Source organism: Corvus moneduloides, chromosome 11 (genome assembly GCF_009650955.1).
Source record: "Corvus moneduloides isolate bCorMon1 chromosome 11, bCorMon1.pri, whole genome shotgun sequence".
Classification (NCBI taxonomy): Eukaryota; Metazoa; Chordata; class Aves; order Passeriformes; family Corvidae; genus Corvus; species Corvus moneduloides.
Window position 1 is genome coordinate 12,966,873 of NC_045486.1, and position 24,351 is coordinate 12,991,223.

Consider the following 24,351-nt stretch of genomic DNA (forward strand, 5'->3'; position numbering starts at 1 on the left):
AGCTCATTAGCAGAGGACATCACATCCTAAACTGGAGAACTGAAAAGGAAACATCACCTTGCAGCCATGGCCCCGCTCCTTGTGCTGGGCACATCTTGGGAACAGCAGGCAGTAGTGCTGCTCATCAGTGCTGAAGGCATTTTGCAGTTGAGATGCCAAGAATAAGTAGCCCCATCCTCCCCCCTTGCCCAAAGCTTTTGGCAGCCAGTGCCAGGAGCTCTGCAGGGGCTGCTCACAGGGCCCCATCAGCTGCACTCAGCACTAGTCTTACCCAGGAGCAACACACAGCCTGTTCAGGCTGGACAAGCCCATCTCCAGAGAAAACAGCCCATATGCTGGCATATAATAGTGAAGTGACTGCAAGATGTAAAAATACCTGTTTTACACCAAAATCAGTTGGTGCCTGAGCACTGTGCAACAACACAAACCCAAACGAAAACCAAACAAAAACCCCCCACCCACAAACTCATGTATAAGCAAAGGTAAAAAACTTCTTTAAAAAGTACAAAGGAGCACAGGAGAGCCATCAGAGACTTTGATCAGGAGACCTTGATAGCAACTGCCAGGGAATATGAAACTGAAGCTGCAGGGCTACAGCCAGCTGAAGAGGGTGACCTTCCACGAGCAGATCTGCAGCCTTCCTGTCACATCCCACCTCTCCTCTCCTAAGCAAGCCTGCAGGCAAAGTATGGGCCAGGGAGATGATCCACCTGACTCTTCTGCACAGACTGACTCCTTCATTCTGATTATCCCCACACTTACCTCAGCACTTCCACACCCATTTTTCTCTTGCACTATCATGATGACGTACAAGCCTCACAAGGAGAGAAGTCATTTAGATAAATAAATGCTCCTCTTAAAAGAACCGTTGGCTTACTCTTTCAGTTACTCACTACCCTCTCACTTCCCGATGCTTCCTTCCTGTTTGTCCCAAGAAAGATTTTAAGCTGCTTAAGGTACTTTTCAGGCTTGGCAGGTCTGCCCTGGTTGCTGCCGTTGCAGCTAATCCTGTACAAGTTTTACACGTTTTGCCCTAGCTTAGGTTAAATAACATCTATAGCTCTCTAGAAATAGGTTACACAGCATGAGATCTAGTTACAAGGCCCTGGAACAAGAAATAGGTTGTTGATTTCAAGAGCAAGTTCTCAGTGATCAGTCCTCATTCTGGCTGGAAGGGACCTCTGGAGGCCTCTCAGAAGCTGTCTTTACCCTGTCTACACAGACCCTGTTGTCTTAGCCTCTCCTCAAAGGGAAGGTGTTTGGGCCTGCCAGCTCAGCGGCTGCTGGGCTTGCTTATCACTCTTGACAGGAGGCCCAGGACAGACGCGCCATCCCACAGGTGGTCTCATGAGGCAGGTAAGCCTTGCTGTTCATATGCTGCTTCTGCATTACACCAGAGATCTGAGCTTCATCTCCTCCTCAGGCACCAGCAACAACAGAAGCATCACTTACAATGAACAAAAAGAATTTTATTGGAACATATACACACAGGGATAACAGAGGTATCTGAGTAATCAAATATGGAATGTTTAAGAAAGTTAAAATAAATAAGGATACCAAGTTTTGCCAGTGCTAGGTCCAGCACCAATGTAAGTAAATGCCCTCTGAACCAGTCTGACTCTGACAGGACCGTCCCTGCAGAGCCTGTAAAGATTCCTACCACCAGAAAGTGGCCAATAATTTTGGAATACAAACAGTCACAATAGTGCTTTCTACTGATGTGCATTCACACTGTTTATTCGCTACTTTCGTCTCTTATTTCTTTAATAATATCTATTAAATTCTGGAGTCCAAAAACATAACCCGTGTCTTGGCCCTCATGCACCACACTATCTTCACCATAGTACTTGCAGGTTGTGTGGGCAAAGTCTATCATGCGGACATCGACAGTATTGGCAGTTGGTTGGTAGGCATAGGCTCCTGCTGACTCATCTGAAGATTCCTCTGAAAGGTCCTCTAGGTCCTCGGGGTCCGAGTCAACGGCAACTTCCTGCCTTTCCTTCCCATCATAAATGATCAGCAAGGAGCTGGAATAGAAGCGGTAAGACTCCTGTTTCTCCAGCACAGACTTGAGTTCAGTAAGTTTTTTAATAACGGACTCAAAGAGTTCCCTGCGCAGGTATTTGCCGTTATGAAAGAACTGGTAAAGTGCTTCTTTGAATCCTTGGACTGAGAGTTTTCTTCCATGGTATTTGTTCATGAACATCAGCTGGCCAGTGCCTGCCTGGTAGACCTGCATATACAAACACAAGACAAGAAAAAAGGAATAGTTAAAATTGCTGGTACACTGACACCAAAGCCTTGAGGGAACATAAAAAAAATTTAAGAACTAAAAAAGCATGCTCCTTAAAGCTTTTACAAGATGACATACTACTCTCTAAAACTGCTCTTGCACAATTACAGAAACTGCTATCAACAGATCCAGCAGCGCCTGTGCAACTGAGAGGAAGTGGAAAATTCCTTCAGTTTAGATTTAAGTTTTCCACCCAGCATGTAAGAATGAGGACTGGAAACGAGATTAGGAAAGCTGCAGCCAAGATCTCCAAAGTTAAGCTACAGCTTGTACCACAGCCACTCATTCAGCTCATTACCTGCCTCTGCTCTAGGATGTTGATTCCCAGCATGCTGAGATCTGAGTGACAGCAAACATTCCTATCCAAAACTAAGGTGTACCCCATAATCATCTGTACTTAAAGAAGTCAGAGGTGCTCCTGCAGGAAGGTTATTTCCTATAGAAGAGTGGTCTATAGTTCAATAATGCCTAAACATGTAGGTCAAGAAAGGATTGCAGGTGCTTCCAAAGTTCCTCTTTGTTTTCCAGCCCAGATCAACACTGGAAAGTGAACAAGGGCCATGCCACACTCAAATCCCAGCACACTGTGGTTAGAAGTGCAGCTCCCACACTTTCATTTCTGCCTCATGTTTTTCTCTGAAGTTGAACAGTGAGCCGAACACCACACATGCCAATAGGCGTGCTGTGGAACAAGTCCTAGCAAACAACTGCTAGCATTCCTGGAATCTATTGGATGGGTGGAGAGAGGCTTCAGAAAAAAACTCAAACACAAACATGTTGTTTCCCATTTGTCACTCCAGGAATACAGAAACAAGTAAACAAAAAATTCAGGTGAAAGTCCACACAATGTCTCCTCATCTGGCAACAAGTCTTATTAAATTTACCAAGCACTTCTTTCCTGCACTTTGCAACAAGTCTACTTCATGCAGGAATGATCTGTGGCTTTTCAGAGTTACAGAACAGAACTGAACTGATTGCTTCTTAATATTTTGACAGATTTCCATGTCCTTCATTTTAAAATGCATATAACTGGCCCTCCTTGTAACCGTTCCCTATGCTACACTGAAATGTTAACTGGATCAGTAGTTTTAACAGTTTTGAACTGCTGATATGGTGCAGGAGGCTGTTTGTGTGTTCAGAGCCTGCACTCAACTCGCGCAGAGCGTGGGCTGCAGGTTGCTCCTGCAGATGCTGCCACCTCCAACTGATCAGTGATACTTAAAAGCCTCACTCCCCTCTGTGAAGGAAATGAAGCACAGCAGCTCAAGGGTAACAGCTTGTGGCATGACTACATAAACCCAAAACTCCACTAACAGAAATAGGTGCAAGTCTGCTGGCCACACGTGATGAGTTCTGCTCTCACCTGCATGCCACAGACTCGCACTCCAATCACAGCTGAGGTGCTCTGCTGACACTTGCGGATCTGATTTGCCTTCTTCTCCTCAGACGCGTCGTCGCCGTGCTGCCGGGTCCCCATCTTCAGGTCCAGCACACACGGAACCTCGTAGCGAGACGTCAGGTTCTCCAGCAAAATGAATTCTGAGCAGTTAAGGAACAAGCCTCACAATGAGGAATACAGGTTTTAAAAACATTACCTCAGATTTTATAGTGCCTCACTCTTAACTTTAAGCATACCCGAAACATGCCTAGTATAAAGTAATCTATCAAAAATTACAGTGACATAAATTTAGATGCCCACTCTGCTTTAAGCCAGTTCCACCTTTACTGGTCTCTAGATACTAGTGAATTTTCACATTAAGTGAAAACCAAAAGCAATCAGGGTTATAAAGAAACATAACGTGGCAGCTGACTTTGAATTATGAAATATTTCCTGTCTAGCAAGAGATTTTTTTTTTCTGTGGGAAATGAAGATTTTGTGTGTTTGTGTTATCACTCAAAATCAGTGAAGCATTTTCATACCATCTTTACAACTTTAAAACATCTGTATTAACACTGCTCCAAAGATAACACACACTTCTTAGGCAACTGAATAATCATCTACAGTGAAATGGTGAGGGTACCAGCCAAAAAAAATCCTTTCTATCTATTTGATCATTTATTAGTCATAGATGTTTAGTAATCCATCACCGAAACTCCTCACACATGAGAAATTTGTTTACCTCAGTATTTAGATATTATTACTTTTGCAGGATGTATCAGTTGCATCCAAGCCTACAGCTTGGATAGAATGCTCAGGGTGGAGATGTTTGCCTATGGTTCCCACAGCACAAAACTAATGTGCTTCAGCTTTCATGGATTCAATCAGATTTTCGTTTCTCATGCTCCAATCCTACATGACTGTTTATATTCAACTTCTCTTAAAGCTCATTAAAAAGAGGCTACTAGAAGCAGAACACTCCAGGCACTGGAACATCCTCTGTATTTAAGAAACTGATGAAAAGGGAAAAAGGACACTGGTTTTTAAGATCACCAGTATCAAAACAGTAGTAAAAAGCGAGAGAACTCTTCTCCTTTGAAAGGTTTCACTAGAAACTGTTCTTGTGAAAGACACCAAACACAGTATGCTGTAAAACCTGTCCACTAGCTAACCCACAATGTGAAGATTTTAATTCAGTTCTCTGAATTTCCTAGCTTAGGTAGTTTGTTACATGCTGGAAAAGCCCATTTCTAGAAAGTGCTGGCAAACCCTTCAAAGATGCCAAATAAATCACAGCTTCAGAGAGTCTCTCAGGACTGCAGTTAAGCCTGCTCTGTACTCTTATCTGCAATGTCGAAGAAATAAAAGGCACAGCCCTACTCATTGCATTGTTATGAGGTACTTTCAGGAAAGGATACTATATTGATTTCGGTGCTTGGCGTTTTCCTTCATCCGCTGTAACTGTTGCTGGTGACATTTCATGCTCCAAGGATTATGGTGTTTAAACTGAGAACTGACATTTCCTTTTTTCTCTACAGTGTAATACAAGACTTCAGATTTCTTCAGCCACTCAAATTCCTCCTCCAGTTTGTGACTAGAAAAACAGAACAAAGTAGCAAACTATAAGTCAAGGGGAAAAATAAGCTCTTGAAGAGAGGTTGGCAATGGATTTAACTTTACAAGCTATTTTGCTCACTTTCATTAATAGAAGCAAAAGCTTTATTTTCCTCTCTGTGCAAGTGGACAAGATGCCCATGACCAGTATTTCAATCATTATAAAGCTACCTCCATACTAATATAAATTAGCATACAGCCAAATGTCACAGAACCTGCAGTAATTCTACTTATATATCCTTTACCTGTGTGAATGACTTCTGTGAAGTAATACAAGAGGTAGTGATGCACTTTAAGGCTTATCCTTAGCTAAGGTCACTGCTTTTAACACATCACATCACAGCCCACAGTTTATTGTGAGCACAATTAATAGAAATGAACAAGGGTAAAAATGTCATTAACAGGGATAAAGCAGGATTCCTAACAAAGTATGCCATATATAGTAGCACTTAAATACATTTGGGGTTGCAAGGGCTTTTTTTAAACTATTGTTCTTCTGCAGGCGAGTCAATGTTTTTTGTTTGTTTGTAGGGGTTGTTTTTTGTGGCTGGGGGTTTTTTTTGTTTGTTTTGTGTTTTTTTTTTCTGTTTCTGAAGCTTCAAAAGTAACACTGGGAAACCTGTTTCAACTGACCACAGCAGTAAAAAATGAAAAGACTCAACATGCTACTGAGGGCTAAGGACATACTAGTTTCACTAGTGAATCTGTCTGCACTGAAGAGGCCAGGAAAAGCAAAATAAACAAGAGAAGAAAAGAAAATGAAAGCAAAAGAGTTCTGGAGAATTCTCGAGACCAGAATTTGACAGCAAAGAAAAAAAAAATAATCAAAATTTACCTTTTCATTTTTTCCTCTTTCCTGTGCTGCCGGACCCATTCCTTAGACATCTTCTCACTTTCTAACAACATAGTCTTTTTGTTAGTCCACCGCAATAGCTTACTTTTGGGTTCACAGTCAGAGTTATCTAAGTTTTCTAAGTTATCGTGGTCCCCATTTAATGGATATGCTATTAGACATAAGTTTCCATCTTCATCCTCTTCAAAGCTCACTGACACCACACCTGAAGAGAAAAAGCACCCAGACAGTTATGAATTGCTCAAGTGACAAGCAAGCCTTTTAGAACACAGTATTTTACACTAAGAATACAGCAACTTTATTTTTTCTCTTACCCCAGTCCTTAGTTTCTATCTTGCCACAGGCCAAACCTCATCTGCCAACCTAACAAATATCAAAAGAGCTAGACAAAAATGACACCTCACAAAAGACAATTTATCATGTTGACAAAACAATGATAACAAAAAGGTCATTTTCTCTCTCTGAGGCAGTCAAGTAACAATCAAATAATAACAGGACACAATTTCAATTAATAAAATTTTTTATTAATTAAAAAAAACCCCTGACTGGTCTGATTCTAAGTGAGATGTAAAACATTTGTTAACATCTTGCAGTGAAAAGTGACTTGCACAAAAAAAACTCACACCAAAAACTTTTTAAATTTTGCATGACAGCAAAGCAAAAAGCACTTATCCAAACAGTATTTGGTTATTAGATCCCCAAGGGAAAGGAAAGATGTGCAAGGAGAGCAAAACAAGGGAAATGTCACATTACAACAGAAACTAGTCCAAAAGCTTCCATTTAGAATCACCATGTTTAATTATACATTTTCTTCTATTTTTTGGAATTTATTTTATTGATACTGGTTATGCAGCAATCTTGTGGAATAAGTAACAAAAATGCAATACAAAGCAAATCTGTTTGTGGAACAGAAACACTGTGAACCTCAAAAGCATTTTTTTCTCCTCATCCTCTAGAGCACTGCATTGCATTTTAAGAGTCTTAGTGAAGCACTGACAGATGTGCCCAGTGCTACACAAGCAAGTCTCAGGGGTTAATGGAGAAGCCATAACAATTGTATTAATTGTTTTTTGTTTTCCAGTCCCCTATTTCAGATCAATCAGTCTGCACAGTTCTTGCAGCTCATCACTAGCTAGGGGAGAGGGCTCAGTGAGAGACGGAACTTCCAAGCTGGGCAGGCAGCTCCCAGACCTGCAGTGGCTGGGTCAGGGAGAGCAGAAACTGACAGTCCCGCTGTCACAAAGGAAAGAACAATGGGAAAAAGGGTGGGGGAGCCAGCTAGCAAACGACTTCTTTGCCTTTACTCTGGAAAAAAATCCAGAAGTGGACCAAGTGAGGCCCCTTCCCCCTAAATCCCTCCCCATACTTCCCAGAGCGCCACATACACTAGTACAATTGTTCTGTTACATTTTGAAAAGTATCATTCAAATATCAGATTTTCTTCCAGTCCAACAGAACTTGTAATTAGACATGGCAAAAAGTCTCTGTAAAGGAGCAGGATATATTAACTGTGAAACATCTCTGAAGTCTTCCATCACTTCCACAAACAGAACACAAAACTTCATCACCATCATGGTTGTTAAAATCAATGTGCTTTAAAAAGCAACTCCATTTTTAAAAAGTGCTTCAGACATATCATTTATTAATCATCAGGCAGCAATTGATGGAATAGGAGAGAGAAAAAGAAGTATTCCTGTTAACTAATGCAATTCTTAGGAGAACTGGAATTTCCACTCCTACATAACTTCTGACTCAGCCTCATCATGGCTACTTGATCCTTGCCTACCTAAATGCCAGGAATTTTCATTTCCTAAATGGCAGAAATAACACTGCAAGTATTCAACAAGACACCTTACTGGCATATACTTAGTGTGATCAAAATGAAAGTCAGAGGAGAAATCAAAGCACAAAAGAGACTACAACTAAGCTTACACAAAACACTATTATCCAACCTTACGAAATCCCTTGTAAACAAACATTAAACAAGTGGCAAAAAAAAAAAAAAGAAAAAAGAAAAAAAAAAAGAATTAAAAATCCACCAAAAAAAAAAGCAGCAGATAATTACTGAAAATATTCTCAAGCTGTTAGCTACTTACCTGTGCCTAAGGGAGATATATGGGCTATCACCAGCAGAGCTGCTCTACTCTAATGCTGTTAGTCAGCCCAAACACCAACTTGGCAAGCATTTCCAGCCTGCATCTCCACAGCCTGCCTCAGACAACATCAAAATACGTGAAAAAAACCCCTAAAATCTCTTCCACACAGAAGAGATTTCAGAGAAAAACAGAGAGCACAGCACACTTGCATTTACAGAAACGAAAAGCCCAACCCCATTCAGAGGTTTGGTAACTTACCCTCATACTGTGGAGTGAATTTACGCATTTCTGTTGGGAGAGTCTCATAGAACTGGTGTTCTCTCTGAATAAGGGGTTTACAGATGGTCTTGTCATTAAACCGAAGGACACAGGAGTGTCCTCCAACTTGGTGGACAAAAGGCTCGAGCAGGACTCCCTTGGAATAGTGCTCCACTTCCATAGCTCCAAATGCTGGGCTCATCCTTGTAGCACATTAGACAGAGGAAGGCGACAGTAGTGAAGGCAGTTCAGAGCCTGAAGCCTCCGAGACCCGCGGGTGTTTACTCTGATTCAAAAGTCTGCTAAGGCAAACACAAGAGAGCGGCGGCCGTCAGTGTCCGAGCACGCTGCGGCCTGGGCAGCACGACGGGAGCCGAGCGGGCCCGAGGGGAGCCGAGAGCAGCCGAGCGCGCGCCGCTCTCCGTCCGGACGCGGCCGACTGCGGCCGAGCGCGGGGCGCAGCCAGGCAGGCTCCGGAGGCCGCGCCCCCGCCGCGTCGCAGCCAATGGGAGGCCGGGCAGGGCGGGGCGGGGCGGGGCGGGGCGCAGGGAGCGCTGCGGCCGGCGCCGCCCGCCCCTTCCCCGAAGGAAACCCCCCCGTGGCCACCCTAGCGAGTCCCCCCGCCAGCCGCGCCTGTCGCCCTCCAGCGCCCGACCCCGGAGACAGGAGCGCCAGCGCTCCCAACGACACTCCCCGCCTCCTGCGCCAGCCCGAAAAACCGGGAATTAACACCGAGCGTACAATTCCTCCCTTCCAGGCAGGGACAGCAACCAACCAACGTCCAGGGTGGGACCAGGGTTTATTTCACCGGTTCATTCACAACAATATGTCAGACACCGAAAATATTACTCAGATACAAGCTCTTCATAGGCAAGCCATAATGCTAATGTGCCATTTTCCAAGAACATCTTTTTTTTGGTACATCCAGCAGAAGGCAATGCTCAGCTGCACCCAAAGGTTCTGCTTCTGCACCCTGTGACCGCATGCTGCTCGGTTCTGGGCAGCCGCCAGTTTCATGCAACCTGGACTTTTGAAAGCAATTAAAGGAGCGAAGCTAAAAATCAAAACATGACTGCCTTGTTCTCTGCCTTCCAGTAAATTTTTAAGTCCAGTTACTCTAATTTTAGACCAAATCTTTAATGATTAACTTTTTGCGGCTAAAAACAACCTCATGCTTATTTTGCCTGAAGATCGTTACACGAACAATGATGCACTTAATTCTAAGAGACTACAAAGTGTTCTAGGTCACAGGTCTATTTTTATTTGTCCTCCTTAGATATTTAACAGCTTTACATTAACTGGAAAAGCAGAGACCTGCAGGCTTAAAGCAGCGGCGCTACCAGAACTACAGACGCCTACAGTATGTCCTGGACATAAGAGCATTAATGGAATTAAGCAACTAAACTGCCTAAAGAAACAACAGATCGATCAACTGAATGAACTCCAGGTCCTGCAACGTCTACCTGCATCTAAAGATAACAGGTCAATACGAGTTGAATGTATTTTTGTTGGTGGGGCTTTTTGTTGGGTTTCTTTTTTTCCTCCTTTCTTCCAAGTGCCTCATTTGACAAAACATTATCAGGCTGCTCTTTTTTCTTTTTTTCCCCCTCTTTAATCTGGAATAGTATTCCCCAGAAACAATACTGTCTTCTGATAACCTATATTATTAAGATTACAGCAATATCGGTAAACTTTCATTTCTCTTTGTACTACTTTTAATTTCCTAGCATTCTTTTTATAATGCAGCTACTGCACCACCAGAGAATTTTCTTACCTACCTCAGCATCAACAATTTGACAACTCAGAGCCACACATATAAAAAACTCAGTTACACCCCGAATGCAAGCCACTTCAAAAAAACCTACCCAACTGCACCAAGCTGAAGTGCCCAGACAGGACAGAAAAGCCATGTAACCATGGCCTGTCCCCAAATCCCGGGCAGTCCAATGTATCTCTTCAGCTGCCACAGTCAGAAGGGAGCACTGTTAGGGCTCCAGAGTCACAGATTTATTTCTCCATGGCTCCCCACAGTAGCACCCACTCCATGCAGAGCTACACTGCTCTTCCCTAAGGCTCACCTGCAAGCTGACTTACCAGCACATGAGTAACACACTTGGAGCTGTCAGGAAACGCACACTTAACAAGTCACATTAGCTCCTGAGTAAACTCTGAGAATTGTTTCCATTTTCTATTACAGAAACTATAAGCACCAATCTGTATAATGCAACAGTAATTTTTTAACTCTTGAGTTTTCATTGGGATTTTCTAGAGCCAGTAATGCCTCCACAGTCTTCTGGAATTTCCAAGGGAAAGCCAGAAGCGTGCCAGGTTTCACTGGAGGTGCAGTAACATATGCACATGATCTTACAGTGCCAGAGCCTTACACTGGCACAGCCACTTTTAACAGCCTTGCAGAACAGCAGCAGTACAAGAGCCACTCTTTCCAAGACAGCATCACCATTCTGTGGCTGCCTTCCTAATTACCCCTGATACAGAGACGCTGACTGCCGACCGCAGCGATTCAGACTGAGAAAGTACCTTGCAATATCCTTTAACCTCAAACACTTAAGTCTATCCCAGTCTTCCTCTCCTGCGTTGAGTTGCATCAGCAGTTAAGTCTTGAAGATATTTATGCTGTAGAAATGACTCTAGCAAAAATCACCTCCAACACAGAAATTGCACACCTTGTTTACCCAACACATCTTCAGAGAGCTCATTAGTAGCAGCTCAACTTGTTGGCTTTCATGGATGCCCAAGTGGTCTGGACAATACTTGGATGTGGATCACCACACGCACTCAGCAATGGAATTGCCAAGCACAGAATTGGACAGGACTACTCATTGTGCTTCACCCTTTCCTGAACAAGTAAGATCTGGCAGCACATCACACAGTGTAACTTCCCATTTGAAGAAAAACAAAGCAAGTTTTTTTAATTGCTCTGATACTATAAAAATGATTTTATAAGTTACGCAATATTTAGACAGGCTTGGAGTTTTTTTGAGAGAAATGCTAGAAACACCTGTACGTAGCCAAACACAGCGCACCCAGTCAGCACCACCACAAGACAAACGTGGATCTACCAGAAGTAAAGGGGGAGGCTCACACAAATTCAGATGAGTTTACTGTGGCTGTATTAGTAAGCTTTCCTTCTGTTTTTATCTTCCAAAAACCACAGTGTAACTCCCCCATGTTCTGTTTCTACGACTGAATTTTTGTAGTATATATCCCTGCTGGAAAAGTTCTATTAATACAGCTCTGCAGTAGAAGCTGTGTGCAAGGACTGCCGAACAGAGCATCAGCAAGGAGTTCCTTGCTACAAAGCCTTTAACTGAGCTCCTTAATTGTGCAAAGCAATTTAGTGCCTTTCTATGAAGCTAAAACACAGATATGATTTGAACATAGTAACAGTACTCAAGAAGACAGCAGCAAGACCACGTAATCTTGTCAACAGTTTAGGTTTCAGTGAGGCTTTAGTTTTCACTTTGATCAATTAATGTATTGTAGCCATTCAAGCAGCACTTTTTACCTAATAAATTCAGTTTGTTTTCACCCAATGAAATTCTTCTCACTTGCAAAAAGGCTTTGAGTAAGATCTTAAGGTTTTTTTCTGCTGCATGCCTTAACATTACCATTACTAACAATCAGGATTTGTTTGTCATTTTGGCTCTCCTTAATATTTGGAATCTTGCCATTCAGATGAACAGGGCCTGGAGCACAACTGTAATGCCCATCAGAAATGCTCTGCACTGTTTCATTTATAAATACCTTAATTCCATAAACAGCCTCACAATATGCCAAACTGGTTGCAGTTTCTTACAAATAAAAGCTTAGACTGAAGACCAACAGTTTCAAGTGGCATTGATGTTGACCAGCACAAGCACAATGCAATTCTTCACTGCCTTTCCTCTGATTCTACACCCAGTTTGTTCTCAGTGCTCTTTGGGAAGAAAGAGCCCAGAACAGCTGTTTTTAGGCAATCTTCCCAGATACCAAATGCAGACTCACTGTACCCTGCCCTTTTCCTCCTACGTGCTTTTAAGTGCCTTTGGCTAAGAGTTTTTGCTCAAAGGACACATCAGCCAAAAAAGCAGATTTATTAACCCTTCACATGTCAAGCTTTTAAGAGAAAAACCTGACGTAACTTGAAGGAGCAAACAAAAATTTGCCTAGACACAGTAACATTAGCTTGAGCAATGTCATTCCTACAGTAAGCAGCAGAAGGCGTTTAAAACCCAAACCTGCAAACCAGAAGTGATATTTACACACATCTTATCCCCATCACGTGTGACAACGACCATCAGAAGAATACCGCAATGAATTCACATTTTCAGGCTTTTAATATTAATCTCAGGTGATGGCATTCTTTGGAAGGTACTTCATGTCATTACAGATTCTCAACTTAGTCCCACACATAATTGCATTAATGAACACATCCTCTGGAGAGCACAGCTTTCAATTAAGCAGCAGCTTCTTCTTCATAACAATCTCAAAAATAATACACCTCCTGCCAAAACTCTGTAATGGTAGAACTACTGATGCAGAGCTGCCCTTCTGTTAAATCTGTTAAAATTAGGTTCTCTCTAGTGCAGGCTTTTTACTTTGGATGGTCAGTATCTTCAACTCCACATAGCCCTAAATCAGCTTTACAGCGACAGAAATAACAAGGCAGCAAAGCTCTCTGCCTGTCCTTTTTTCTCAGTTCACTGGGCAGTGCAGAGGAAGCTGACAGGGTAGAGATCTGCAGAGCAGAGCTGCTGCAGGGTGCTGTAACTGCTGAACCAGACAAAGCAAAGCCCCTTCCCGAGGTTCCAAGGAAACAGAGGAATGGCACAGTCAGCCAACAGAAGAGAAAAGAGTATCAGTGACCTATTAGATCAGCCAAAGAGAAAGCTGCTCCAGCATAAAGAACATTCCGGAAGAAAAAAAAATAGCTGAGAATGGACACAGGAAGATACAAGTAACAACGTGGAAAGCACACAGTATGTTTCTGAGAGCCCACCCACCACCTGTTTTCATGCACAAAATTGAAAAGGTACCCAAGGTGTGAGTTGGTAAGTCATCACAATGCTCGAAGAGAATGACCCTTCACGACTTAAGCAAGATAAACACATTGTGAGAGCTTACAATACACCTATCAACCAGGAACGATTACAGGAATTTTACAAGTCCTCATATGACTGAACTACTTGTTTCATTACTAATAACGTGGTACTTTACAAACAGCAAGGCACATTCCTTCAATCAAAGGAAGCAGAGGATGCAACTCCAGAGTATTAAAAGCATTAGATATGTTACACATGCTCAGGCTCAAAGGTCTTGCACAGCTTGTGATTAATTCTGATGAAAACCAATGCCACTCCTCTACACAAAACACTGTTTTATTAGCAAATATGCCCAAACTAACATTAGTAATGATTTGCTTCTAACATTCACTTTTGCTACTGCTTGGCTCAGGAGTTACTCTGGTGTGTTCTGTTTTCAGAAGTTCTTGAGATTAGAATGGAGATACTCGTATCCTCTAGTGTCCAGTCAGCTGCCTTAGAACAGTATCAGAAATACATTTTAAAAATAAACTGCATCAGATTAGGGAGCAAAACTTCTAAAATAAGTGGTTTTAATTCTTAACAGAAAAATGATCTCTGCATTCATTTATCACAACTGTTTTAATCAATTCCTGATTGTGGGGATGCATTTTACTTCTAAATATAAAGCAAATCCCACACTAGGATAGTTTTTGAAGCCTTTTGTATCTACAATAGAATAAATATAACTAAGTAGTAAAATCTATAGTTTCTAACCTTTGAACTCATTAAGACAGAAATGCAGAGCCCATAGAATAATGTGCTTGTATGAATCCTACAGTTTTGGGAAAAGTCTTAAGAGCAGCCCTAAATTCTGCATGATTACATAAAGCAAACATTTATTACAGTAACTAATTTGGAGGGAAAAGTTTATCTTCAGTAGAAAAGTGCACTGACATTGTCAGTTCTCAGAATTTTTTTATTTATAAACAAAAAAATGTCCTATAAACAGCAAATAATTCAAATTTAATACAGCAGACAATAAATAGTCTTCAACACCCTGAGGGGTAGAGGGACAGTCTCATACCATCAAGGGGGAGGAGAGTCTTTCTTTAAAAGATAGACGGGGGGAGGAAAGCCCCCTTCTTTTTCATTAAGTATAACTCGAAACAGGTGGTTGTGATGCTCTGACTTTCTATGCAAGTCAAGTTTATTTAAGCTCTTTTGCAGCAAATCCATCAATACAGTGATCATCAAGTTCCACAACTTGTACTCAGGGATGAGTAAGCATGACAGTTGGTAAGAACACTCAGCAGAACACACGCATACTCAAGAGTAAGATACCAACTCCTTCAGACCCACATATTGGGTCTATGTGTGCATTCCCTTTGAAGCAGGAACACTTTTACTATAGCCTTTAGTGGTAAATCATGAGGGTGCTGGGAGTCAGACACTGTAGTGGCATATCTATCATAACCACCTACAGACACAAAAAGCCAAGAAAGAGCAAATTCTTATTACATGTAAGCTGCTTGGGCTAGACCAGTAAAAGAAGCCACCTGCTTCTTAAAAATACTGATATAATTTTATATATTTTTGTAACTTATCTTTACTAAATGGCTGGTGATTGCACAGCAGTACATTGCTGTAGTTTAGAAAAATTAAGTCATTTCTCCAGATAAATAAGGAAACTAATGCCTTGGATTAATTTCACAAATTAAAGGCTACGTACTGGAGAGGCATACTGGTTGTCCACAGAAAATTCTGAGTCGAAAGGCACCCACAGGGATCATAATTTATTTAATCGTGCAAAACAGACTGAATCTAGAAACCCAGAATTATACATGAAGTCGTGCACAAAATTCCTACAAAACACGTTTGCAAAACCCTTTGGGAACATGACTGAGCTAACTCCACAGCAGTCTCAGTCCATCAAAGTAGAAAGGTAATCCTATTTTTAACATTAGCTTTCAAAACATCAGCTAACATTTAACATTGGCAAACAAAAGATTCCCACCAAGGAAGAATGCATTTTCTACTTTCAAACTGCTGAAAAATACCTTGAAATGCCCTAACTTCTTCTGAGGATGTCAGCTATATCACTCCTAAAAGCACTACTCCTCTAGGTATTTCTTCCATTCCGAGAGGAGAGGGACAGTCCAACAGCAGCTACAATGGCAAAGGAGTCGCCAGTGCTACACTGAAGTCCTGTTCTGAGTTTCTCAGGACTGTAAGACAGCACCCTGAGAGATCCTCTTCTATAACCAGAGCATCAAGCCTTTTCTATTCACTATGAATTTTGTCTGTAATACAGAAATGAAAGACCATGCGCTGAGAGGCCGAAAAATGGACAAAGATGCACTCTTTCAATGAAAAACATTTTTTTAAACTAGCAACATATTTATCCCATCTCTTTTAGTCCCTAAACATGGAGTTCTAGTTTTGTCTGCCTTTAAATATAACCCAACACAGACATAAACACTGCCAGACAGGTTAAGACATGTATTTATACCTGTAAATTGAATACCATAGCTCCAGAGCCACCTCCTATGATGCCATAAAGATTTTTTGCCTTTTCTTTTATACTCCTGTTATACCTTTTTTACAACTTCTGTATTCCTAGTGCTTTTTGCCTACATTCTTGGACTTGTTTGTCAAGCTGAGAGACTAAACATTTTAGAAGCTTCATAGCTAGGGATCAGTGTAACCCAGACCCCAAGGTCCTCTCCAGAACACATTTTGTAAACTAAGATAGAACCATCCAGGGGAAGGTTCCTTGGGGATGGGGGCTCATTCACTGGGGAATCTTTGATAGATATGCTAATTAGTAAAACCTATAATGTTATACCAGATCTTTTGGGGGTCCATTTTGGCGGGGTGCATTTCGGTGCATTTGACCTGGACGTGTGCACCTAAGGATCCTTAAAATAAATACCAAGGTAAAATCCCTTTTCCCCTTCTAACCGTGTATGACTCTTGATTTTAAGACCAGGAAAAGGCATCTCTATACCAGAAAGACTTTTGAATATAGCTTTAACAGACAAAACTAATTATGAAACGTTAGGCATAACATATTAAGGGAGCAAACTACACACAAACCAATCTGAAGTTGCATAATGTTCTATGGTTATTATTCCTCATGCACAATTATTATCCCTATCTTTCTTAAACCAGGTCTACATTATTAGGAGAAACCCAGTTCCCTAATCCTTTTGTCTAGGAAAGCAAGGCAAGTCACCAAGGCTGTCTCCAAGAACTTCTAGCTTTTTTACATAAGCATGCACAGCAGCCCCTCAGCTGCAATTTCTTAAAATTCACCAAGGAGGTTATGTGCTCAGTGCAATTGATATTTCAACATTTAAAACAGCAACAGCTTTCAGCTTTTCCTACACCATTTGTAATCCGTAATCTTAACACCTACATACACAAAGTTCTGGAAAAATGCCAATTTTACCTCTCAAGTAAAGCTATTTTATCTCCCTGGAACTAAAATAAAGCCAAGTTACAAGTTACTAAGCATATTCATACAGTAAAGAGCATTTCTGACCTATGTAGTTTTTTCAGGGATTGTGTAATTTAAGAACTAGTCTCTTTTCCAAGTAAAAATGCCATGGAAACTAAGAAACCTGAACCACCAAAACTAAGATACTTAAACTTCCTATTTAGAAACTGATCCATCTTAAAACGGTATTCTGGCCTCAGCAGCCAAAACCACCAGTTGCTACAAAAAGACAATACTGCCCTTTGTCGTGGAGAAACCAAAATAGCACTCAGCCTTTAATCTTCTGAAAATATGACAGCAAGAGCTAAATTGTGTGGATTACACACATGGAAGTATTATTCAAGACACCAACACCCTCAAGAAATTCCAGCATTAAGATTAAAATAAATCCAGGATTATGCCTTTCTCATTACCATGAATTTAGCAGTCTGGGAACTGTATTTTGAGCCACTCAATGAAAGAACATGGAATCTTTGTGACCAGCCCTTCAGTTGTGACTCATTTGCCATATATGGTAAGAAAAATAAAATTCATATAGGACAAGTGTCAAGTCCCTTTCAAAGGTCACCTTCATTTAACTATACAAAGATTTTCTCTCATTTCCTTTAGAAATCCCAACCCCTAATGCTTTTTATACCATAAGCACTAGCAGCCCACAGGACAAGATTGCTAAATTAAAGCTTTGATGCCTAAATCCTACAATCCAAGCTAACTCCTTGAGCAAAAACTTCCAAAGGAATGCACAGCAAAGATCATTAACAAGTAAATTATTATAGGAAGAATGGTACCAAAAATGCACAGTAACCTATTTCATGCTTCTCATTTATGTGTATATTCACCTACACCATCAATATACCTCAAAAGAAGTTTAGTCCCTTTATGCATAAAAATTATTGAAAAGTAGCCCAGAAGGAGATAAAGTCATCATGTTTTGGAATGCCCATCCCTACTTTTAACTGTAATTCTACAAGTGTAGGTTCCAAGAATACTTCCGATGACTAAGATAAATGGAGTTTTTGCTCCAGAACAGCTCACATTAATGGGATGCATTTAAAATATCTTTTAAAACTGTATTTATGTTTCAAAACACCTCAGACTACTGCAAACACATCTCAATTCAGATAACACAACCTAGATTTACATCTTACAGGGAAGAGTTTGTATGATTCAGTGACCTCTACATACTCTTTCCCTGAAGAGTCGAAAATAACTGAGACCTAAGACCTTGAACACACAGCTCCCTGCAGGGTTGCCAGAGCAATTATAGAAGTTCAAATGCAAAAGATACAATGGAATAATTTCAATGTGCTTCTTGCTTAACTGCAGCAGATTGGATGAGCGCAAGTAAGAACAGGAGAGAGTCTTACAAGACAGACTCTCATGTGGCACAACAAAACTAAGGGAAAAAATCTTGACTGTTCCCCCTGGTAAATGCAATTCATTTCAAGAACAGTTTTTTTCCTAGGAAAAGGGAAAAGGACCTTTTCTACAAGTACACCTGCACAGTACTTAAAAAAATTCTTAAAAAAATTATTTATGTATTTCATGTTTCATTGTTCAGTGATCTCCTAGTACACCATCTGGGGCCAATTACAGGCTGAGCATAATAATCACTGGCAAAGAATTAATCCTTTTAATCTCATACAGTTTACATATTCAAACAGCAATACAAAACCACTTGAAAAAAATCTTATCAATTTCAGTAATCTAGAAAAGGAAGCTCCAGTGGGAGCTTGGCTGTGTTGCTCTTATCCCCGCAGCAGGCTGAAATACATTTAACGATACACAAGAACCAGCTAGTTTTAATAGCCCAGGCAATGGGACACAGCTGGAGTATGTCTGATTCCCTTAAAAATATCTGTTGCTTTACAGGCAATTTTTATAGTAGCCAGCAAGTGTGCACCGCACAACAGTTTTCAAAGAGAAACCATCACTCACCAAAAAGGGAAGAATCAGACAGGATGATTACCAAAAACCTACTTTCTCTTCAAAATTTGGCAACATAGCACCACCATCCACAGTGTGCTGATGTTCCAATTCTGCATTTTGAAAAAACAGCATACTATGAGTAGAAAAACATAAGTCAAGCTTATGAAAAAAGCATTTTATTTTCTGAAAGCAAACTTTGCAGATAGTGATGTTAAAACATTAACTGCACTTTAAAACATAATCACGATTCAGCATTTAAGTTTAAATACGTCAGAGGCTTTGTTTAAATGGAACAACGTGAAGTCAGTCATCCTCTCACCATGCAATTCACTGCAGCTCCATCAGCATTTACTTCATCTACCTTCATCCTCAAGAGACTACTTATCTATCTCCACAAATTCCAAATTACTCCCCCAACCATTTTGTTCCCTCCCTGTTGGAAATCATACAACTTCTAAATTTTTTTACGTAACTTTGGTCAAGGGTATCTAGGACTATACCTTCAACTTTAATACTCACAGATGTCTCTTCAGAAAACTGACTGGTTCTATTAAGCCAGAACCAATTTTCCTAAGGTATCTTGAACAGATTCCCAGTTGCAATGACAGTTTTATTAGTATGAACACACCTACCCATCAATTTAACCTCATATCTCCTGTTAAATTGAACCAACCTTCTGAAAGTGCTAACACCTTAGAAAGATCAAGATGATGCCTATCATGTCAGGCAGCTTCATTTCTCATTTCTGTAACATCATTAAACTAAATTATGTCATTAAAAAAAAAAATCAATTGCCATCACACCGTCCCCATATATCCAAAGCACAAGGCAAAAAAATTACCATTTTTCTGGAAAAAGAGATGAGAAAGGAAAAGAGCAAATGTCAAAAGAAAAGAGGTCATCTTCAATAAGCATGAAATTAAGCAGCAGCCAAAATTCCTGATGGGGTTTCGGGCAGCGTAGAAAATTTCTGCATCACAGCACTGCACAGCTATCTGGGTATGCTTAAAGCCCTCTATGCTTCAAGAAAATAGAAGCGTTTTTGCTGTGCTCATTCTAATACAGACTTTGGCATAAAGCCCCCAAACCCTTGCTTTTTCTGACTGTGATTTTCTGACAAAAAATAACCTCAATAATTTTATCTTTTGTCCTTGAGTCTGTTCATTTTAAGTCTCAACAACCTGGGGCAATATTAACCAGTTTCAGCAAGTCATCCAAATGCCTTTTTTGTTTTGTTTTGTTCCTTCCAACTTTTTGGATGCCAGCAGAGCAGGAGAGAAGACAGGGACCAAGAGAGGCAGTAAAGCTGAATGGCTACTGTGTGAATTCAGTAGTTCCCTGTTCTGTTTGGGCTCTTAACTGGCTAACAAGCACATGCACAGCTCCGAACCAGGCACTGCCTGTGCCACCTCTTGCCCTACGATCCTACTATCCATCACGACACACACACACACAAAGCAAGACTCTCAGTGGCCAAAACCATTTTATGAGCAAGCCTTTCTTTGTCCAGTAAAAATGCAAAACTGGGCAGTAACTGGTTCCAGCTGTCTCCAACAGAGAATCCTCCACATGCAGGAGCAATCCAGACACAGGGTCAAAGGCTGCATGTTGATAGCTGATAACAGCAGAGTGGTACATTCTGTACCTATTATGAAGATTATCATTCCCTTATTCTAACATGGCCCATCTTTCAGAGACACAGTCAGGGCTTCAAAGGCTTTGCGCCACACAAGCCAAGAATTTGTGGAAGATTTCAAGCTCTGAACACCTGATTAAACACAACCAATGACAGACCTTCATTTGAACAAACAATTTTGTTTCCATTATGCCTTCCAGTATTTCAGATTTTGCAGAAGGAGAAATTTCTAGCTACTTGCAGCACATCATACAGTGTCATACAGCTTTTTGCAAAAGGGGGAAAAATAACTATTTTTCAATAAAATAAGTTACCATGAAAGGCCCAAAATTAACATTCTAATGAGACATTTCTAACAAAAGTTATAGAAAGACATATCTGCAGTTATACCTTAAAACTCTTAATGTAACCTCTTGATATTTGTAAACCATCCCTGTATTGTTTCAAAGATGCAATAACCTTGGGCAAGACAGGAAGCCAGGTAAAAGAATTAGCAAGAGGAAAAAACCTCTCCCTGCAATGGAAAATTTTCATCTCTTCAAGCAAGGCAGAGATGCTCAGCCGGACCTGCGTTGCCTGGAGACCAACCACAGCTTCTTGCCAACAGGGACGAGCTAAGCATCAGCAAATTCAACAGCTGATAAGCGGATGAACTGAATGAGAGGTGGCAAGGTTTTTCCACACATCAATGTAAAATCCTGACAGCTTTCAGATAATGGTTCTAGCCCATGCTCACTAGATAAACAAGAATTATTATGAATGTAAAATGTCAGCCTAAGAAAGCTTCAAACTGCTCTATATTTGGCTCTTACCCCCACACTTTGGGTACAACTAGAGCAGTAAATACCACACTCAAGATAAAAATTCTAGCTGCACCTCAGTTTCTGCCCTTTCAATCTTTGGATGTGGTACATGAACATTTGGAATACATTCCTACCCATTAAACAAGTTCTGTGTTTAAGCAAGGGTGCAGAACTATTAAGGAAACCAGTGAATTACATCAAAAAGGAAGAGCCTATACCTCGGCTTAGCATTAAAAACCACATCAAATCTTGTTTCACTTCAAAAACCAGCCTTTGCCCCCAGCCTTTCCCACTTGAAGCACAGCTCCCCAGGAAGGCCAGCATCATGTATGCTAGAGAGGAGACACTTGTTTTGCCTATTCTGGTCCTGGACCTACTCTCAAGCTCAGGTAGGCATTAACCCCGCTGCAGGAGCAGCACTCCTGACCTCTGAAAGAAACACCTCAGCTATCTCCCACACCATCAAATAGGAATCGTTGAAAATAATTAACATTTAATACCAGTTACTCCAGAATTTCCCTAGACCTTATCTAATTCAATTCACTAAAAAATACTCAGACAGTAAAGAACTAGAAATTCTAAAGAATGGCTTCTATTTCATTTATCCCTGTAGGTAAATTCCACAAGGATACTGTACGTCACTAGTGAAGCAGATCTTTCACCGCCAACCTGACAGCACACATTTCCCTGCCTCCAGTGAAACCAAAAGGGCAGACATTTGTGTGTCACCACTGCTGACAGACTGAGACACCCTCAGTGCCTCGAGGTTTGCACCCTTCCCCTACCTGTCAAAAGAAAAACATCCCCAAAACAGCCTCATGCTCCCCAGCTGACTAGAGAACAACTAAAGCACCACCAATACCAGTGACCTGGATGAAAGCCCATCCACTGACAAGCAGCAAAAAGGTTCTTGAACATCTTTTCTCATCCTGGTTTTTCAAAACATCATGCCTGACAAATGCTAAATCTTCCTTCCAAGCAACTGGTAGGGAAAGAATTTTTGAGAGTACAAAGCCCAGGATTCATGTGACTGACCACTGTCCAGTTTTCCAGCTGCTTCCAAACTACCACACCAGATATGGCTATGACAGCTCTGATCTACCTTTCCTCCAAAAGAAACAGCAACATAAAGCTTCCATTTGCTTGTATGACTGAAGCACCATAGACAAGATAACAGACTTACTTCAGAAAGGTATAAACATCAAAGACAGAAAAGAAAAACAGGTTTTTTTCAATTAAATGAATGTAAATTTATGAAAAGCTACACGGCCAAGTTTAATATCTGGAATTTCTTACAAACAAGTACATGTGAATGGCTGTAAACCTTCCCACGACCTTTAACCAGGAGACACTTCTGAACACTTTGTACTATTTTATTTAAAGGAATTTTCCTGAATTCTGGCAGTTAAATCACTGGGTTCTTACTTACTGAAGAAAAAAATGCAACAGCAACCTGAAAGACGCTAAATCAGCCAAATGTAAACAAATTAATCAGTCCATTTTTAAACCACACATTTATGTGTGGATGCATGTGTATATAAACTCAGTTTCCATTCCTTAATGTTACCATTAAGGTAACATTACAATTACACAAATGAATTTAACTTAAAGAAAATTTTACAAGTCGGTTTTATCTCATATATATATGAGAAAAATTATGACCAAAGAGGCCAATTCTTGGCCCAAACAACCCTGACCTTGTTATTCTCAAGTGTCAGATATGAACTGTTCTACTACCATTTCAGTGCTGCACGTTGAGTAATGACCAATACATCACCTGACTGAAAAGTTAAACCAAACATTAATGTTCCAGAACCAAGTATTAAAGCCAAATTCTAATTACAATATTTGACACAGAACTGTCCCCTTAGATGTTCACGAAAAGCACAGGGGCACTGGATGCATTTCTAAAACAGCTGAGTATATGGGACACATAAGGCACTGTATCAAAAAACCAGAAAGGGGGAAAAGAAAAAAGGCAGCCTAGAAGTAGAGGGCGATTAAATTCCAGCATACATCAGGAAAGATATCAGTGTTAAACATGTGTACTTTTCACAGTGGAATTAAGGCCAAGGGCATATCAGGGTGTAACTACCAAGAAGTTGTTATTCCATCAACAACGATAACATTTATTTCCTTAAGCTGGATGCCTATTTCCAAAGCCTCAACCACAACTGTTTTTGTTTAAACCGTCTGCAGCTCTCAAGTCACGTTAACAAGGTATTATAAAACCGTGATGCTCAAACCAGTTCCTAACAAGGCATCACCCAGCACTTCTAGTTTACAGAGAAAAAGGGCATTCTTGAGCATCACATCCACTTATGCAACACATCCCGCAGCACCCGTTTTTCATTCTGAACTATCACCGAGCGTACCAAGCAGCCGTCAGAGCAGCAGCACACCCATCACCCGGGCAAAACGGACGGATAACGTCAGACGATTCACAGAACTGCTGAGTAAGAGCCTGAGGCGACCACCAGCCCCGAGGTCAGCAGCCACTGGAGATACAAGCGCGGCCCCCCCGCGCCGAGCCCGGGCCAGAGCGGCCGGCAGCCCCCGCCCCGCAAGCCCCGCGGAGAGCGCAGGAAGCGCTGTGCGGACGGGGATGCTCCGCGAGAGCTGTCACCGCTGTCCCCCCCGCCGACCAGACCCGCATCCTCGGGGTGACGCCAGGCCAGGGCCCCCCTCCCTGCCCGCTGAGCACGGCAATGCCCCGAGGCCGCCACCGAGCATCCCCGCCGGGCAGCCGCCCATCTCCGCCTCGCCGGGCCGGGCACCGACCTGCGGGCGGGCGGGGCTGCGGCTGTCCCCACAGCGGCGAGCCCCCCGGGGGCAGGAGCAGCGCCGGGGGGAGCGGGGCACACCCGTTACCTGGTGCGGGGCCGGCGCCGGCGGCGGCCTCAGCGCTTTTGTTCCTCAGACGTCAAGATGGCGGCGCGGCGCGTGGCCGGCCCTCCTCGCTCCGGCG

At 41.6% G+C, this 24,351-nt stretch overlaps 1 protein-coding gene across 3 annotated transcripts; it reads right to left on the bottom strand.

Annotated features, from left to right (window-relative positions):
- Window positions 1-1,454: 1,454 nt before the first annotated feature.
- IP6K2 (inositol hexakisphosphate kinase 2) lies at window positions 1,455-24,351 on the bottom strand. Of its 3 annotated transcripts, none has more exons than XM_032120818.1 (6): window positions 24,255-24,351; window positions 8,493-8,791; window positions 6,121-6,343; window positions 5,090-5,265; window positions 3,657-3,832; window positions 1,455-2,233 (listed from the first exon to the last, which is right to left on the bottom strand). In XM_032120818.1, the coding sequence occupies exons 2-6, from the start codon at window positions 8,692-8,694 to the stop codon at window positions 1,736-1,738; spliced, it is 1,275 nt and encodes a 424-aa protein (XP_031976709.1). In that variant the 5' UTR covers window positions 8,695-8,791; window positions 24,255-24,351; the 3' UTR covers window positions 1,455-1,735. The 3 variants fall into 3 exon arrangements, with proteins under 3 accessions (XP_031976709.1, XP_031976711.1, XP_031976710.1); XM_032120820.1 differs by lacking the exon at window positions 24,255-24,351 and adding an exon at window positions 24,165-24,182; XM_032120819.1 differs by lacking the exon at window positions 24,255-24,351 and having other exon boundaries at window positions 8,493-8,926.